We start from the raw sequence: 19,807 nt of genomic DNA, 5'->3' as shown, positions 1-19,807 counted from the left end.
GTTGCGATATATTCGGAGTATTATCGTATCGTTCCGAAAGTATCGTTGTCGATTTTGCGAGTAGACCTCCAGATTCTCGTCTGTTCTAGTGTTCTTAGCTCTTTTGTCTCGCGCCAAAAAACCAAAAAAAAGAATCTGCGAATATTATGTGAATCGATTCCGAATTCGCGTTTCTCGTGTTTTCCTCACTTTTTTCGCGTGCATGTGGAGCGGGCTTTAGAAAAATTCGAATCTACAGAAAGGAAATGTATAAAACTTAGGCGCTACATATGTATGTTACCTTTATAACTCCGGATCATTTGGATAGCTTATCGCTTACTATCTTGTCGAAATATGTGGATTAGTTATCATTGTAAAATCTCAGTTGCCATAATATGTAATCTTCACCAGTTCTGGCGTAGTATTCCAAATAGGATGTATTCAAACTGGCCCCCCATGTCAAGATTACCAGGAATAAGAGTTCTTACATGAATGGGAGTTGAAGAAGAAAGAAGACAATGACAAGTAGAAGATTGTTTCTCTGTTCACCAAATTGAGGCACAATCGTGGATATATCGTCATAGGTTTCACTACAACATTTATTCCTATCACCTCTGGTGTACCCCAGGTCTCTCATCTCGGACCCTATCTCTTTAATATTTTTATGAATGATGTTAATTGTATTACTAAACCTAACTGACTTTTACGTACCGACGATACAATTTTTTTTAAAGTTATTTGAACTGCCCAAGATTGTGTAAATAATATTAATATTATTAATGAATTTTAGTGGAAACTTTATGATATGTTAACTCAATAAATATGAGTAAGCAATTTAGCCGCAAAGATTTAAAAAAACCATGTAATGTGTAAAACATGTAAGCGTGTGGTGTCGCACCAGAATTGCACCACCCCATGGCGTGGTTGTCGTAAGAGGTGACTATAGAACGGAGGATAGGCAGCAGAGTGAATCCATCCGAGAAAACATCAATCTACTGCGATCGCCAACTCACCAAGCGTGGCGATTATGGTAAGTAATTGTAAGGGCCGCGCTCGTGGTGGCCACGGTAGCAGCCACTTAAGCGACGGGGCAGGGGTGCGAAGAATCCCCGGGTACAGCAAGTCTTTATTATATACACGAAGACCATTCGCCCTGGCAACATATAATGTCAAGACACTACGTCTGATCTGGTCCAGATCGCCGGAATATGCAGCAGGACCGATCGTCGTGGAGATCCTTGGGAGAGGCCTTTGTCCAGCAGTGGAAGTCTTCCGAATGATGATGATGTGTGAATCTAATGTGTGAAAACTTAATAGGCGCATGTAATAATTAGACTAAGTTAAACATATGCATTTTGATGAATGAGCTGTTTATTTTCCTAGGTTTCTTGCAACAAAACTAGGGTGACAGCCAGTGTACAGTGTGTCATATAAATCCAGCTAAACTCACGGGCGCGGTGCTCTGGTCGGAGTGGATATCGACACCCGTCCCCACATCAGTCGCCGTAGGTCCTCGCCGCTCATGCCACGGCGACGCAACTCAGCTATTGTCACTTTGCCCACGCGCTGAAAACCACAATGGATAACTTTGAAGTACTACTATCATGAATAGAGCGAGACTACCCATTAAACCATCCCACTGGTGCATTTGTTATTTTTCATTTGAACACATATGTTGAGAAGATTATTTTATGCCTCTGAACCATGTTGTTTATTAAAAGGCTTAAAGATTTTTTTAAAGTGGCGGGAATATCTGTCACATTTGCGTCCGACATCTTGCCGGAAGCACGCTTTTTTACAATAAAATGCATTTTTAACACACTATTGCTAATTTTAACTTATTGAAAATTATCTTCTACTATTTAGTTTTGTTTCCTATTTAAGCATGTATTAAAAGAATATTCACTTTTGCTATTTTAGTCTTAACCTTTCCGGATCGGCGCGCTCCGCTGCTCGATGTACACCTTAGATCGGCAAGCGGTCGGCGCTCGCGCAGCGTTTTCCCCGTGCGTATTATTTTACGTGTAGTAATAAAATGCTTATAACTATGGTGATTTGAATGACTGTCACTGAAAGCTATTGAAACAAGTTATAAGACCATGTATAAATTATTCATTTTGTACTTTTATTTTCTTTCACACAGACTTTTCTTTCCACAATATGTGTAAAAATATGTATATTTTAGAATAAATGATGATTTTCAATAATAATTACTTGTTTTATTTACTAACTTTTATGTTTTTGTAATAAACATTATATGTTCTTTATAAAATAAAACCAAAATATACATGCCTTAATAGTAATATTTTGATATATTCATGCAGAAACAACCCCACGAAATTGATGATCAAAAGAAATTGCTCGCGTTAGGAGCCGTTCTTCAAAACGATTTTATGAATAGATATTTAGCTTCTAGACTTTTATTTATATACCATTCGGTAGGAAATTTAATCTAGATTTTTTTCTAATAATAGGAGATCAGATTATTTATAAAATCCTATACTGTTTGAAGCAAAAACTAGACTGGGGTAGGAAATTCATTATAAAATCCAAAGATTTTTATCCTGTACATTTTGTCATGATAATCTATGTTTTCTCTTCATTCAGAACATCTATCAAAATGGCAATGAAATGACCTATTCAGCAATATATAAAACATGTACACCATAAAACAAAAACTAATGAGAAACGATAATAATTTCGTACTAACCAATGAATAATCAACTTTTCGGTGTGCGCAAGTATAAGCATACGCCTAGTTCTTTGGTACAAAGACAATACCGCATGTCGGACATGAAAAATCTCTATTATTTTAGATCTTGAAGAAAAAGATCATGGGTGCAGTGGCGGATTTACCAGCAGGCTGGAGCCTAGGGCGGCAAATTTTAAGGGGCGGCAAATTTAGTTCATATTTTTAACCGACTTCAAAAAAGGAGGAGGGTCTCAATTCGTCGGTGTTTTTATGTTTGTTACCTCAATCTTTTCGACTGGGTGAACCGATTTTGATGATTCTTTTTTTATTTGAAAGCTGGTGCTTCTCATGTGGTCCTATTGTAATTTGGTCTGATCTTACAATGGCATCCATGACAAAACCATAAAAGCCTTAAATTTTCTATACGTATGTGGATAATAAATTTACGAATAACTCATTAACGATACTCGGCCGAATCTTTTTTATGCCATTCGGGTATTTATCTCATCTACTATAACAAAGTTATGGTCAACTAATTCGTAGTCGTAGTCGAATATGATGATCAATGGGACTCCTTAACGACTTACAGTGAGGGTGCGATCTGTGGCAGAATTTCTAACTGTCTGTAATCAAACAAGGCGCTTATGTTCATTGCTGCATTGAAAAAATTAGTATATCTACACATGTTTAGACAAATTGTAATTTAGTGTACTCCAAATTCACTATTCCAAAACAACAGATATAATATGCACTAAGTGCAGATAGAGATAAATTACTACCTTCTACTGTCAGTAATCAGCTTCTATAATCTAAAGCTGTCTCAATATACCCGATAAGTCATTCTTATCGCCTTATATTGGGACGCGTGAATTGCAATTTCCATACAAACTTCTATCGCTGGTAAGCTATACGTCGTCCCATTGACAGACAATATATTGGGAGAATATTGGGAACGGCCGTAAAAGTATAAAAATAATTGCGTATTTTTAAGCAATATAATTAAATAATCTAATTCTAGTTACGATTATTGTCATTTTTGGAGTCGGTGTCATCCATGATAGGTTTGTAGCTACATACATAGTTATAGATGAGACGTGCTTGAGTCGTGAGGAGGCGAGAGCGGTTCACGACGGAAGGACACCGATTCCAAAAATTAATTAATCGTAACTAGAATTAGATGAATTAATTAAATTGTATAAAAATACGCAATTATTTTATTTCGATTTACAAATTGAAAAAAAAAAATAATTACTATACACACACAAAATACGAATTTCGAAAATTGGATTTTAAAATATTTAACAAAAATTCAAATATATACATGTGTATACAGTGCTAAATAATAAATATTTTTTAACATCTGTACATAAACAATTGTTAAACGCTTTTTAATTATACAATAATGATCATGAATTTTAGAATAACGCCATAGCGATTCGATATTATGGTTGAAATTTAGTATTTCTTTGTATATTTTCTTAACTGCTATAATTTTTTCTCCGTGTACCTAATAATTATGAGATCTCCTTACACAATTCAATCACATTCTTGATATGATATCGATGGTCTAAGCATGGTTGCTGCATCAAGTTTGCAAATTGTCAAATTAAATTTCGGAATGTTATTTTTTTAAGCGTAAAAAATACTGACTCAAATTGACTAAATACTATTAAATAAAAAACTAAATCATAATCTTATAGAGATAATATAGTCTTTTGGTTTAAATTAATCGATTAACGAATATTTAAACGACAATAAAAAAATGACCTTCACAAAATATGAAGTTAGTCAATTTGCTGATTAGAAAAATGAAAAACTGGAAACGGCGGTAATGGTCGTATGTTGAGTGAGTTGTTACCATCAGTTCTAATGGTAACAATGATGTATCTTAGATTTAGAAATAGACTTAGCTCACGAATGCGTACGCTTTCAAAGCTACCTTTCGTCTGAAAGAATTTCAATAAAACCCATTTCTGGATCATTTAAAAGTCTGTTTTCATTCCTGCGAGAACAGAATCTAGGAAACTTTATCTTTGATATGGCACTTCGTATGGCTTATTCTTCGTATTTTCTTTACACCAGCGACAAATTGTTCAGGTGAAAGAAGCTTCTCCTACTTGAAGAAAATAAAGAACTACCTACGATTGACTTTGAGTCAAGAAAAGCTAACGCTTTAGCTCCGTTACAGCTTACCTTACTTTAAAAGTGGTACATGATTGAGATATTTTTTGCATAAAATAATATTTTTTGATAATTCTTTGGTGTAAAAATAATCAAGGATCTAACACGGTACCATAGTTCTCAATAATACTAACCAAACGGGAAAAGTTTATATTAGTTACGAGGATGATGGAGCACAAATCATAAAGTTGGAATTTTATTGATAGAAAATTGATATCAAAATTTAGAGGCGGCAAATTTTTAATATCCTACAGGCGGCAAATCTGTAAATCCGCCAATGCATGGGTGATGGGATGGTTGTGTAAAGTTTCAAATTAAGGCAACGTTTTAAAAGGGGTCGAAAGAGATTCGGTTACTAACAAACATACCAAGCTGATAAAAGTAAGACAAACTATTTAAATTATTCCATTGTCAAGTTCAAGTTTCAAGCGGTTGAAAATCGCGTTCAAAAAACATTATATTATAATGTATATCCGTAAAATTCTAGTAATATTGTTGTATATTTTATGCTATTTTTATAAAATACCTAGCCTCTAAAATGCGATACGAAATGGGGGAAATGGGTGGGCCGTTGTATTCCGGCAAGGATTTTGTTTTGATTTTTTTTTTTTATAAAAATAAGAGACGAGACGAGCAGGACGTTCTGCTGGTGGTCATTGATACGCCCTGCCCATTACAATGCACTGCCGTTAAGAATTCTTGAAAAACCCAACAATTCTGAGCGGCGTTATAATTGCGCTCGTCACCTTGTGATGTACACACATCATGTACACACACATGTGTGTGTCACATAAGATGTTAAGTCTCATTTGTCCAGTAATTTCACTAGCTACCGCGACAGGTGCACAGATAATTTTCCGATGTAGGTATACCTTCCAATTGGCCAGCGCGCCTTTCCGTTGCTTAGCTCTAGTCTTGGCCTTGCTCTTGATGACCATAACCCCTCGCTGTTCATACCGAGGGTCGTCAGAAGGCCCCAGCCCTATGGAATACTCCTGCAGATACTTGTGTGCGTCTTCCTGAGATACTGAACGCTCAAGTGACACGACAATCTTCGCCCACTGTTGAAGATGTAAAATAGGATTTTATTTGTTCTAGTTGTGCCAAGCGGAATTCAATGGATGACTTTTAAAATTAAACCGGATTAATAAGCTTATACTATATTTTATATATTCGTGGATTTCAGACATTTTTTATGTTACCAGCTCACAATATTATTTAACTATGCTTAAGTATTGTCTCAGCTTTGTATTTTCAAGAATCCTTGCTCTTCACTGCTTTTGTACCGTTAGCGGCGGAATCCTTCGTGGGTTCCATACAATCTTATACGTTAATGTCAAATCATTTCTTAAAATAGGTGTAAACTGTTAACATTTTTATTTTAGACATTTTCACAGGTGTCACAGTCTGTCTATAGTTTAGAGTTTAGACGTATTACGGCCGTTCCCAATACTTTCTACAGATAGAGATAAATTACTACCTTCTACTGTCAGTAATTAGCTGTCAAAAATCTGAAGCTGTCCCAATATACCCGATAAGTCGCGTAAATTGCAATTTCCATACAAACTTCTATCGCTGGTAAGCTATACGTCCTCCCATTAACAGACAGCGTGTACGGATAAGGTGAGTTACCGTCTATTAGTTTATTGGGACAGAATATTCAAAGATAGTTACGATTTTAACTCAAGTAGGCCACAACTGGAGATAGACTGAATATTGGGAACGGCCGTAAATGATCTAAGATTGTAAATTAATCTGTCATTCCATACCTGTTTCACCCATTCCTTCTCCGACTGCTCGATGACATGAGCGTAGGTGTTCCCCATCATGGCAATAAGCATGTTTAGCAGCAGAATAGGAACGAATACCATGAATAAAGCGAACACTGTCTTCGATAGATTGGGGTATGTTGTCTGCCCGAGATCTGTGTACTGTAATATAGGATGTTAGAAGGACTAACGGAGTGTGTGGATTGATGCATTTAGCGTCTTCATCTTGTGTGATCATATATTATGACACTGATTAAATTAAATTTACTTTTTTTGACATGAGACAGAAACCCGCTGAGTTTATCGCATTTATCAAGGGGAGCTGTACTATGAAGCTGTGAATGAACTTCCTTGTGCGGTGTTTCTGGGACGATACGATATGGGTACCTTCAAAAAAAGCGCGTACACCTTCTTTAAAGGCCGGCAACGCTCTTGTGATTCCTCTGGTGTTGCAAGAGAAAGTGGGCGGCGGTGATCACTTAACACTTACGCTCGTTTATCCTCCTTTTCCATAAAAAAAAAGTTTGTTGCGCCTGTTCTTCTTAGGTCTGACACATACTTTTTGGAATGGGTGGTAGTTTATTAGCTAATTAGCTAATTTGAATAAAAATATTTGAATTTGAATGTTTGATTATTTTTGTTGCATCACTTTACATTTATTATTGTAATTTATATGAATTGTAAAACGATGAAGCTGTTATTGTAGGTTTAAAACAGTGGCAATGAGTTTCTTGCAACTTATTATCATTGAAGCTCAACCTTTCCTGAAATGGTTGTAAATGTAAAAAGAAAACTTTTGACATTCATAAGTCTTGTCCTTGACCTCAACTTCTGAGGATGCCTCGAAATCTAAGCGGAATTAACACTAAAGAAAACTTATAACGATGGTTTAAAGTGAAGTAGGCACGGTCTTATCTTAGATACTGAAGGGACGATAGGGCTCAGTTGAAAGAGCGCTCCGACGTGACCCGAGAGTCGAGTCGCGAGTCCGAGTCCCGTATCGTTTATAAATTTTGGTTACAAATTTTATTTACTTAATCCCAGAAATAAGGGATATTAAACCACAAACGTTGTGGGTCAGCACTCAATGTGTAAAAAAATAACAAATTGTGAACACCAAGCTTAGAGCTAATTTAGCCCTCCCAACCACCAACAAACTAAAACAGAATAAAAAAAAAATACCTTAGATAATTTATACGTCTAGATAGAGCCTTTTATTGCTGTTAGGCAATGCACAACATGCCAGGTTTATTACTTTAGTGTGTACGACAGCTTCGTGTTACAATATGTGATGCGTCAGTCACGTTGCTCTAGTGTGCGTGCGTTGCTGAAAATACAGGCTAACAGTTCGCCGTTATTATTTTCGACGTGTTCATTGCTGTCAAAGTCTATCTAGACATATAAATTATCTAAGCAAAATACGTTGGCAAGGTTTTAAGCCGTCTAACCTTAAGGCATTCTTTTGGGTATGCCTGAAGATGCCAAATTCATTTCTGTAAGGTTACAATTTGTGTATAATTAGTTTTAGTAATTAATAATTTGAAATTTACACTATAGTCTCCGAGAGTAATTTGAAACAACGCCATCCACGTGCTGGGGTAACTTGAGAATAAAGTTGACTGCACATTGGGGAATCCTGTAAATAAATCAAAAAGTACACATTTAATGGGTGGGTTTAAGTGTATATTCACGGCTATGGTAAATAGATCTGCTTTATTGGAAGGGTCGCCCAAATTCTACTGCAACACCAGAGGACACAGGAACGTTTCTGGTATTTTAAACAAGTCTAATCGCTTTTCTTTTGAAGTACCGGCCGTTTTCAAAAACCTATCTATCCTAAGTTTAACTTACTAGAGGTAGACAAATTTATCCTTTTACGGTTACTTACATTTTTTTTTTTTTTTTTTTTATGGAATAGGAGGACAAACGAGCGTACGGGTCACCTGTTGTTAAGTGATCACCGCCGCCCATACTCTCTTGCAACACCAGAGGAATCACAGGAGCGTTGCCAGCCTTTAAGGAAGGTGTACGCGTTTTTTTTGAAGGTACCCATGTCGTATCGTCCCGGAAACACCGCACAAGGAAGTTCATTCCACAGCTTTGTAGTACGTGGAAGAAAGCTCCTTGTAAACCGCACTGTGGAGGACCGCCACACATCCAGATGGTGAGGATGATATCCTAACTTGTGGCGTGTCGTGCGAAGGTGGAATTCGGCGGCAGGAATTAGGTAAAACAGCTCTTCGGAACACTCCCCGTGATAAATGCGGTAGAAGACACACAATGAAGCGACGTCTCTACGCAACGCCAAGTGATCCAGCCGTTCACAGAGTACTGGGTCCCCGACAATTCGCGCTGCTCTGCGTTGCACGCGGTCAAATGGATCGAGTTGATACTGGGGTGCGCCAGACTAGAGATGACAGCAATACTCCATGTGTGGCCGGACCTGCGCTTTGTACAGCGCTAGAATGTGGGCCGGCTTGAAGTATTGCCGTGATCTATTAATGACGTCCAGTATCTTTGAAGCCAATTTGGCTTTGCCCTCCAGATGGCCACGGAATTGGCAATCGCTCGAGATTTCGAGACCCAGTATTCCGATACTAGGCGAGGCTTTTAGGGAAGTGTTGTCGAAGAGCGGTGATGCGACAAATGGGGTTTTTTTAGTGGTAAACGCGCAAACTTGAGTCTTCTGGGGGTTAAATTGGACAAGGTTCAATTTACCCCATTCCGCGACCTTCTCAAGAGAGGACTCGATAGAAGACACAAGTTTCTCCCGGCACTGGTCGACGATTTCCCGAGAGAGACGTGCATGGCCCGTATATACGGCATCACCAGTGCTGTCATCTGCATAGCAATGAATGTTGGAGGTGTCCAACATCATTGATATGCAGAAGAAACAGCGTAGGAGATAGCACACAGCCTTGGGGCACTCCAGCATTCACGGGCTTCGGGTTCGAGCAATGTCCGTCGACAACGACCTGTATGCTGCGCCCAGTGAGGAAGCTGGAGGTCCACTTGCACAAGCTCTAGGGAAGCCCAAATGATGGAAGTTTAGAGAGGAGCGCCTTATGCCATACACGATCAAAGGCCTTCGCTATATTCAGGCTAACTGCCAGGCCTTCCCCCATGCTTTCAATAGCCGTAGCCCATCTATGTGTTAGGTATACCAGAAGATCACCTGCCGACCGACCATGACGAAACCCGTATTGTCGGTCGTTGATCAACTGGTGACCCTCTACGTATACCAAGAGCTGACGGCTAATTATGCTCTCCATGATTTTGGAGAGCAGGGAGGTAATAGCAATAGGCCAGTAGTTTGCCGGATCCGAACTGTCTCCTTTTTTTTGGATCGGATGGACAAGGGCTGACTTCCATGAGTCAGGGACTACGCCTTTGGAATAAGAGTGCCGGAATAAATGCGTTAGCACCGGCGTCAACTCAGGGGCACACGTTCTAAGCACGATTGGAGAAATGCCATCCGGCCCGCTCGACTTCCTGACGTCCAACGAAAACAGAGCTCGCCTAACAGTTTTCTGTCTGAACTGTACTTCAGGCATAGAGCTCTGACACCGCGGGATGGTCGGCGGTGTTTTTCCGTTGTCGTCAAGAGTTGAGTTGGAGGCGAAAAGAGCGCACAGGAGATCGGCTTTCTCTTTTGCCGTATGGGCCAGGTTGTCTTTCCTCATGTGCAACGGCGGCATGGACGGCTGGCTGAAGTTACCAAGAGCAGCTTTCGACAACGACCAGAACTTGCGTGTTGCAGTCGGGTAACTGGAAAGCTGCTCGCCGATTTTGACGACGTGTTTTGACTTTGTACGGGCGATTTGCCGCTTAAAAAATCTGGAAGCACGGTTGTATTTCCTCTTTAGAACTATGCAGTTCGGATCCTTTGTGCCCAGCGCCGCAACCCAAGTTCGATACGCCTGTTTTTTGCAGTCAGATGCTGCTTTAACTGACGCATCGAACCAGGGCTGTGATCTGCCATCGATCTGTACTACAGAGCTTGGTATAAAAATATCCATGCCCTGTAGTATCACATCGGCTACTGCAACGGCGTAGGCACTAGGATCATCCGAAGGGAAACAAACCCTGCTCCAAGGGTAGGATGCAAAAAAGGAACGCATCCTATCCCAATCTGCTGACTTGTAGTGCCAAACGCGGCGGGTCGCTGGTGGTCTGCGACGTGGGCGTCGTATAGGCACTACACTCCTGACCAGGAAATGGTCGGACGTTCCGAGAGGGGCGTCGACAAAGACCTGGTAACCATCGGGATGTGTAGTCAGCAGAAGATCTAATAAGGACGGCATGTGGCTATCCACATCCGGGAGCCGCGTTGGCGACTCAACCAATTGGGACAGATCGTACGCCAATGCAAAATTATGCACAGATCGCCCTGCGTAGTACGTGATCCAAGCCATTCGGCATTGTGCCCATTGAAATCACCCAAGACTACGATTTCAGCGGAGGGGATCTGTGCAAGCACGTCGTCAATTGCCGCTTGAACGCAGCCCATGAGATGATCGGTTTCTGCGTTACCACTATGGGACCTGTAGACACACGCATAGATGCGGACGCGGTCCTCTAAATCTACGCGGAGCCAGAGAGTGGACAGGTCCCTACCCTCAAAATTGCCGAGACGGCGACAGCAAATATCCTCCCTAACGTACACACATACCCCGGCATGAGGCAAAAAATTGTGCTCAATTTTGTACCCGGGGTACGTTAAATATGACGTATCGCTAGGTCGAGATATCTGCGTCTCCGTAAGGAAACACAAGGCCGGCTTCGCCGTCTCAAGGTGGTGGTGGACGGCGTTTAAGTTGGAGTGAATTCCCCTCATATTGTAAAAGTCCACGTTGAGTGTGGAGCGGGGTGCCGTGGTGTTACTGCCTCGTTTGTCCTTGGTCATGCGCGGTACTGTGCCCTCCCCAGAATACGAAGGGCAGCCCGAGCTAGAGTGCTCGGGGAGGGATTCTCCGACTCTGGTAGAGCCGGTACCCTCCTGGGGTACTATCTCTAAGCCGGTACCCTCCTGGGGTACTATCTCTTATTTTTATTTCAATAACCTATCGACTAACGGCCGTTCCCAATATACTATCTACAGATAGAAATAAATTACTACTGTCAGTTATTAGCTGTCAATAATCTGAAGCTGTCCCAATATACCCGATAATTCATTTCTATCGCATTATATTGGGACGCGTGAAATGCAATTTCCATACAAACTTCTATCGCTGGTAAGCTATACGTCGTCCCATTGACAGACAGTGTATACGGATTAGGTGAGCTACCGTCGATTAGTTTATTGGGACAGAAAAGTCAACGGTAGTTACGATTTTTATCTCAAGTTAAGAGATGGACTGAATATTGGGAACGGCCGATAAAGCATTGGACTATAACTATATAACATAAGTATAAATAGATAAGATCTTGTCATTAAACGGTGACAGCAATGTATCCCTAACTAGAGATACGTTATTGAAAACGGCCGTATGTCGTATCGTCCTGAAAATATTGCGTAAAGAATGTCATTTCATATTGTGGTTGTACGTAAATGAAACTACGTAAGTACCTATCTATATAGTAAAAAGAAAATAAAGTAAATAGTCTGGTCAACGTAACAAAAGTATGCGTCTCAATAGTGCTCCTGGCAACCCAAATATTGGCAGCTATTTCGGTCAGCGGATCAGCCTATCTAGCCAACGCTAAAATGCTGCCAGTGTTCTTGGTAAGATTTGTTTTCTTTGTATATATTACAATATCTATACTTTTATCTTAATCTTAATATATTTAAATAACGTGACACGTTGTTTGTCCGCGATGGACTCCTAAACTAATGAGCTGTTTTAAATGGGGATTACTTCATGGATTAGTTTAGTTTAGTTTAGTTTATTTATTTATACTTTAATAAAACGGTGTAAGCCAATTACAATATTAAAGTAAGAATTAATTACAAACTAAACATATTACACAAATAATAGTTAATAAATACTGTAAATAACTAACAATTAATTAACATCCAACTACCGTTAATCCATTTCTCTCACAAAAACGCAAGCACTCTGTTAAAATCGTCTGCCATCCATCCGCAAATAAATCACAAGCAGGGTTGGCTTCGAGAAGAGCGTTGAGAGCAGAGAGAGACCTCGGTATAGGTGAGTTGGTGCGAGCCACAGTACGATGTGTCGGACTCGCACTGTCTGTATGTAATCTGTATCACCTCTGAGAACTCTACACATAACTGTGAGCTGCTGTCGTTTTAGCCTAACCTCGAGGGAGTTGTAGCCTAATGTACCCAGAAGAAATTTTGTGGGATACAAATAGGGGTAGTATCTATGCGTATGTTTGTAAAGGTACCTAAGAAAAGCTTTTTGCACCTTTTCGAGAAGGAGTACATAAGTACTTTCATGCGGATTCCACACACACATAGCTGTTTCTAGCTTGCTGCGCACTAAAGCACCAAATAAAAGCTTTATGACTGGTTCAGATGTGAAATCCCCAGAATTCCTCAAAACAAAACCTAAAATTCTATAGGATTCCTTGGCCAGAGTGGTAATATGATCATGGAAGGTTAACTTTCGATCGAATGTGACACCCAGTTCTTTGATAGTTTCTGGTCGAGATATCGAATCACCACCAATTTTATAATCAAACTCTATTGGGCACCACTTTCGACCGAATGTCATGGCATAGCATTTGGACGTATTAAATGCCATATGGTTCCTCAAGCTCCACTGGAACACAGCTTGCACATCATTTTGGAGTGCCATGCAATCTGAATCAGATTTGATTTCTTTGAAGAGTTTCAGGTCATCAGCATAAAGGAGACACCGAGAATTATCAAGCACATCTGGAAGATCATTTATCATTAAAAGAAACAGAAGAGGCCCCAGTTTCGATCCCTGACTAACCCCAGATCGCGTGTGTTAATGATTGGATTCGAAGAGACCAAGCCGGGCATATTGTTGACGGTCACGCAAGTAGTCTGCGATAAGTCGGAGAAGTCTCGGTGCAAAGCCAATAGTGCTAAGTTTTTGTAACAATATGTCATTATTGACCCTGTCAAATGCTTTCTGGAAGTCAAAGTAGAGCACGTCAACCTGAGAACCACGATCTAGTTTGTCCGAGATAAAATCAACTAGTGACAACAAGTTAGTGTCTACAGATCTTTTCGGTCTAAAACCATGCTGTTCGCCACAAATGTATTTATCACTTGCGCGTATATGTAGTTGTGAATAATGCTTTCAAATACCTTTGCGGGTGAAGACAACACTGCAATAGGACGGTACTCTTCAACTTTCGATTTATCAGAGCTTTTTGGTATTGGGGTAACTCTCGACAACTTCCATTGGGACGGATATTCTCCCGATTCCAAGGCAAGATTGAAAATATGACAAAGAGGCATACAAAAGTTCTTTTTTGCCAGGTTTAGAACTGCAGGAGGAATACAATCCGGTCCTACGGAACTGTTCTGCTTCAACTTGTTGATTCCACCATGACATGATCAGGTGTAATATGAAAGATGTTTACATAATTGCTGTCATACGTCCTATCGAAACCATAAGCTTCATCTGTATCGAGTACAGGTACATCTGGCAAAAAAGTGCTTGAAAAAAAGTTGGCGAAAGCATCTGCAGCAGCAACACCTGAAAAAGTTTGCCCCTCAAAAGTGATATCTCGGATAATATCACTCGTAAACCAAACGGGGTAACGTTTACTATGGCATGCTTTACGTCGTTTCCTAGGCATGCATTGGTCAAAGATATTATAAACGGATTTATAAAAAATTTCAGTTGCATCTCTCACAGTATGGGCCTGCAGAACTGTACGCCAAGAATTTGCCTCGATTAATGCAGAAAAATGCTCATAATCACATCGACCAAAATTCCAGTCCCTGCAAGGATTTATATTAGATGGCTCAAGAAAATCTGAACGGCGACATGTATCGAGCCTGACTTCAATCTCTAATGGTGGATGATACGCGTCGGGCAGAACTATACCTTCAGCCGTTATAACACGCACCTTTCCACACACATCGCTCTCTCGAACCAGAATTACATCAAGCATACCTCTAAACATATTTTTGATAATGTTGTTCTCAGACATATTACAATATGATAAAAAATAACAATAATAATTATTAATATTTACGGATGCACTATTTAAATTGAGATCACCTAATATTAGAACTGGTGCTTTTAACACAGTAATTGTGTGCTCCACCTTACAAAACCACTCCATATAATCACAGTCTCTAGCACTAGGTTTAATGTATACAACACAAACGTAGAACCGATGACCATGCCGGGAAAAGGATGCCCAGAGATCCTCACCATTGTCGGTCTCCAGTTCAAGACATCTGCTCAATATGACAGGGGAACGGGCAGCAAGCGCCACACCACCACATGGCGTGTCTCTATCTGCGTAGAATACTCCAATTTGCACATTCAAGCTCAGAAGTCTCCACAGAGCCATCAAGAAATGTTTCCGTAGCAGCTACAATATCACAATCATTCATTGCTAAATTATTCCGCCACATACGCAATTTTGTTTTCAGACCGCGGACGTTCTGATAGAAGATTTTAACGGTTTTATAATGACTACGCTGAACGAAAGGGCTGTTTCTTGCCTCTAGTAACAGGAACCTTGGTAGCGTCATTGATTGTTGCCTTCTGGTGGGTAACCCAAGCCTTAATTCTGGCGTTTATAGGCCAGGCTTCAGCTGAAAAGCATACCTCATAAGCTGCCACAGGTATACCAATCTTGTAGGACTTATAATCTCCTCTTGGGTTCAATTCCTGTACTGTACATGTACCGGTGGGGCAAAGCTGACGAAGAAACTCTCTTACATCTTCAACACACGACTCCATGTTCCACAAGTGCATGTATTTAAGAGGCTCCACTGCTTTGAGATTTGTACTAGCTGCACCGGCAGTACCGCATAACGAAGCTGGTCGATGACTTTTCCTTACAACTTCTATCCACTGGTCATCATCAGGGTCGTTACAGGAAGCCGCTGGAATATTCGAGTCATGTACTGCTGGTTGCGATACTTTTGTATTAGCCTTATTGGCCGATGAACAATGAGAAGGTTTTGGTGGCAAATGCTGAACTTTGCTGCAAGCATGATAAGATTCCTGTTCTTTTTAAGATTTGCAGAGTGAACAACTGTGGCAGCGCTAGGCTCACATTGCTCAGTAACACTGACAAAATTCTGTCGTGCGAAATTTGTGTTTGCGATACTATTGTCTATTATTCGCGAGGTGTACACATCAAGCTTGTTTCCAAGAGTTCTTAATACAGACACAACCTTGTCAAGGCGATCCTTTAACTCAGTGACTTCTTGCCTTAAATGATAAACTTCGCGAGAAAGTTGATTCGTATCATTAGTTTAGAAGTAGGTGTCATCCGTGCCTTGGGAATCATTTCCGACGGGGTTCTTCTTTCGAATAGTTACATTTGAGCTATCCATGCTGCTAGTAAAGTTGCTCAAATAAATGAAATGAAAAAGAAAATAGAATAAAAAACAAAAAAAAATTCAAGATTCCGTTGGCTCGATCGCCGTACTCCGGGTATCAAAGTGTTACAACTAAACGATTGAGCTAACCGTGACGTGGATGTCGTAATGAAAAATTCATTTTTTTTTGTTTTTATTATTAATTTATTATTATATAACATTATGTATTAATAAATAAATACATAAATTGTATGTGGCTTATGACAAATTACTGTCAGAAAGTATTGTACACAATACTCTTTAGTATCAATAACGAAACGTACAATTTAGAAGTACCCTCGCTATTATTTACTCACTTGCGAACATTAATTATTTTAAAAACTGAGATTAATCCACGATTTTTGCATTGAACTAATTATAACGCACTTTTTTTACTATTATGGCTTCACTTTAGACACAATTCAAACAAAATCTTTGACTCTAGGCACTTAAATCGAATTAAAAATGTTGAGAGCGGTGTACACGGCACGCAAGGCTACCCTATACTGGAGTACAGTTTAGTCCAACTTGAGAGATCGGATAGTTTTTATTTCGATTTGGGACCCATAATTATTTTATTTACAGTATTTGTTTTGTATGGACATATTTTCTATGAGTGAATTTAGTGACGCGGTTTGACAGTTCTGCTGTGCAAGAATTTCACTAGAACAACAGGGAGCATTAATTCTTGATGTTTTGAAATATTATTGGCAAATTCCTATAGAACACTTTTTATTTATTATCTACAAAACATCGTCTGTCGGGTCAGCTAGTATATATATATAATGAAAATGGTCTTTGTTTGAAGCTCAATCACGCCTGAACCACTGATCGTATCGACATGAAACTACCACCATTCGATGCGAAATTTATCCTAGATGGTTAATAGCTACTTAATAGTTATTTTTCGAATTACAACATTCTTTCATACATTTATATGGTTTTAAAATTCGCTAAGCCAAGTGGGCGGGAAGGGCTTATTTCTTTATATAACTGTTTCTTATAATTTCATAATTTTCAGAGAGGTATTAACCTTATCTAGACCGAGGTTAGTACAATTCGATCATGAACATCTTGCACAGGTTTCCTTATCATTAAAAAGCTATATCGACAGAACACTTCATAAAAGCATAATCTTACCTTTGTACAGAAAGTAGAAAGACTGAGAGAAGCCAAAGAGAACGATGCAGTAGATGATGCCAAAGGTAAACATATCACCAGTTATCATGCTGTATATCATGGTCACGAATGGACCGGTTAGTTTTACTGCGCTGAAATTAAATGATGCTTAATTATCCCACACAAATACTTACATCTTGGCAAAGAAGTATGGCTTGGCCATTTTCTGAATGTCGCTCAAACTATTTTCGTTATGAAAGTAATTGTTGAATCCCATAATAGTTCCATAGATATATTTTGCCTTATATATTTATTTTATTTTATTTATTAGGTAAACTAACAACTTTAAAAAGTAAAAGGATACATGAAATAGTTACAGAGAGCCTATTGTAGGTTTCCACAATAATTAGTGCTAGAGAAGAAAAATTGAACTGACAACGTGAGCATATACAATTGATCCTTAAAGTTAATGTAACAACTTAAGAATATGTAGGGTTATTAGTAAAGAATTTGTTGGCTAAGGGATTCTTACAGAGTCTACGCTTGAACAGAAGAGATCTAGATTATTATCACTACTTGACAGATTGTTGAAGCTATTGCTTGCTCACCAAGTAAAAATATATCTTTTAAAGTGTGTTGAAGTCTTAGTAAATCATGCCGTTGCCGTAATCTAACAGGGGTATTGAACTGAAGCTAAGCAAAGGTCTCGACTCTGGACAGTCGATTAGCCCTTGGTCTACTTTGAGAAGGAGAGTAATATCGGCTATTTCACGATGGTTCTTTAAAGGCAGGAGATGGTGATTACTGCAAAGATTGAGGTAGTCATCAGAGCGGTATATGACTTTCACACGATAACAAAATTTTAAATGTGATCCCGGCCATACAACTACATATGTATTTAAATGACTGACTGACAAAAACGCCTTGTCCTTAAATTTCAGCGTTCTAGCATCATCTGGACTGAGGCAATTAGGGTTCCATGAAGCGACGAAGCGGTTCCAGAAAAGGGAAACCTTGTTTCCTTTGACTCGTCAGGGAGTGCATATACTTGTTCATTATCAAGTGCGCCTTCTACTGCGACCAAGTAGTATTCATGCACAATTTGGTTTGTACGGCGCCGAATACAGTTTCAATTTTACTAAGCTACCTACATAAGGCTTATGTTTTAAAGATGACGAGTGCAACCGTTGCACCTAAAAATTTTCGGATAGCTGATCGGCTTATCATAAAAAAACTCTATTGTGTCACATGGTTTACGTTCAGGAACTTTTGGAACCTTCAGAAATAATATCGACACATTAATAAACACACATAGTAAGCGTCGGTGTCATTAAAGGTTTTTTATTTTTATTTTTTGTTATTATTGTTGTTTATTGTATTTGTGGCCATATATGATTTTTTAAGTGAGAAAAAATTGTGTAACTAGTATCCCCCGTAACCGCACACACACTAGCATAACGGTGCTTCACTTGCTAATATCACGGCGCGGAGTCATTCTTTTTTTACTCGTCCGTGAGTATGGCCATGATCAGCAGCACTCATTCCCAAGAAATATCTCTAACATCGCCCTAAAAACATTATTTGTATTAATGATATCTATAATTGAATGTGGCAAGTCATTTACGATTTTCGGCAATATATAGTTCCATCTTCTTTTACCGTACGGTAGAACTGCTCTACTGTGCCCCGATTTTATATTCGCCCAACCGTACCAATGTGTTTTCGGTACGTTTGTTCGGCATTCATAAAAGTCTAAAAATATAAAGTATAAAAGTGTGATTCATACCATCAAGCAAGAGAGAGATAACATACCATCAGGTGACCCGAAGCTTATAAAGAATTCAATTTAAGAGAATAAGTTTGCTATGGTAGTTTGTCATCCTATACATTAAAAAAGAGCTCGATATTATAACTGTGATCCTCAACAAATCATAGTTTTTAAAGAGTATTCTTATTAACATTTACCCGGCAAAGAACATCAGTAGAAACCATGATCCTGGAAGGAGAAACAGTAATATAGCTTCTTCGAGCATGGTCTGTTTGCTCAACCTGGCCGGAATACACAGCAAAAGGAGCAGATTCGACGCCAGAAATATAAATTTTGCTGGCTCGTGAATCTGGAACATATTAATTCAAGTGTTGTATTTCCATAGAGGTATACTCACAAACATGAATAAAAATCTAAATAAAGTATGGAGAACTCTGCACGTGATACTGTCTTCTCTACCTTTTAGTCTGTACAAAATATACCTGTCAGTATATTTTGTATTTTTGTTGTATTCATTAAACCTTTTGAAGCCATGTGAATGATTTTGTAAACCACAATTGAAATATATATCTGGACCCACCTTTTAGCCAAAACTATCTGTATATTCCTCCACATCTTTTCAAGATATTCCATCAATAACTTCTTCTATGTATCACACAGAAGAATGAACCTAGGTTTAAATTCGCCTCTCAATATAATGAAACGATCGTGTATCAAATTGCAAGCTATCGATATCTTCCGATATAATAAAGGGTTCCAGAAACCACCACTCTAGTGAGAAACGCCCGAGAGGAAGACCGCAGATG

General features: G+C 39.1%; 1 protein-coding gene across 1 annotated transcript; it reads right to left on the bottom strand.

Annotated features, from left to right (window-relative positions):
- Nucleotides 1-1,381: 1,381 nt before the first annotated feature.
- Nucleotides 1,382-19,319, bottom strand: LOC126971015 (transient receptor potential cation channel subfamily V member 4). Its single transcript, XM_050817186.1, has 6 exons — nt 19,199-19,319; nt 17,255-17,385; nt 8,172-8,257; nt 6,622-6,783; nt 5,725-5,913; nt 1,382-1,545 (listed from the first exon to the last, which is right to left on the bottom strand). The coding sequence occupies exons 1-6, from the start codon at nt 19,264-19,266 to the stop codon at nt 1,426-1,428; spliced, it is 756 nt and encodes a 251-aa protein (XP_050673143.1). The 5' UTR covers nt 19,267-19,319; the 3' UTR covers nt 1,382-1,425.
- Nucleotides 19,320-19,807: the final 488 nt, after the last annotated feature.

Source organism: Leptidea sinapis, chromosome 22 (assembly GCF_905404315.1).
Source record: "Leptidea sinapis chromosome 22, ilLepSina1.1, whole genome shotgun sequence".
NCBI classification, from domain to species: domain Eukaryota; kingdom Metazoa; phylum Arthropoda; class Insecta; order Lepidoptera; family Pieridae; genus Leptidea; species Leptidea sinapis.
This window is presented reverse-complemented; position numbering and strand designations above follow the sequence as displayed.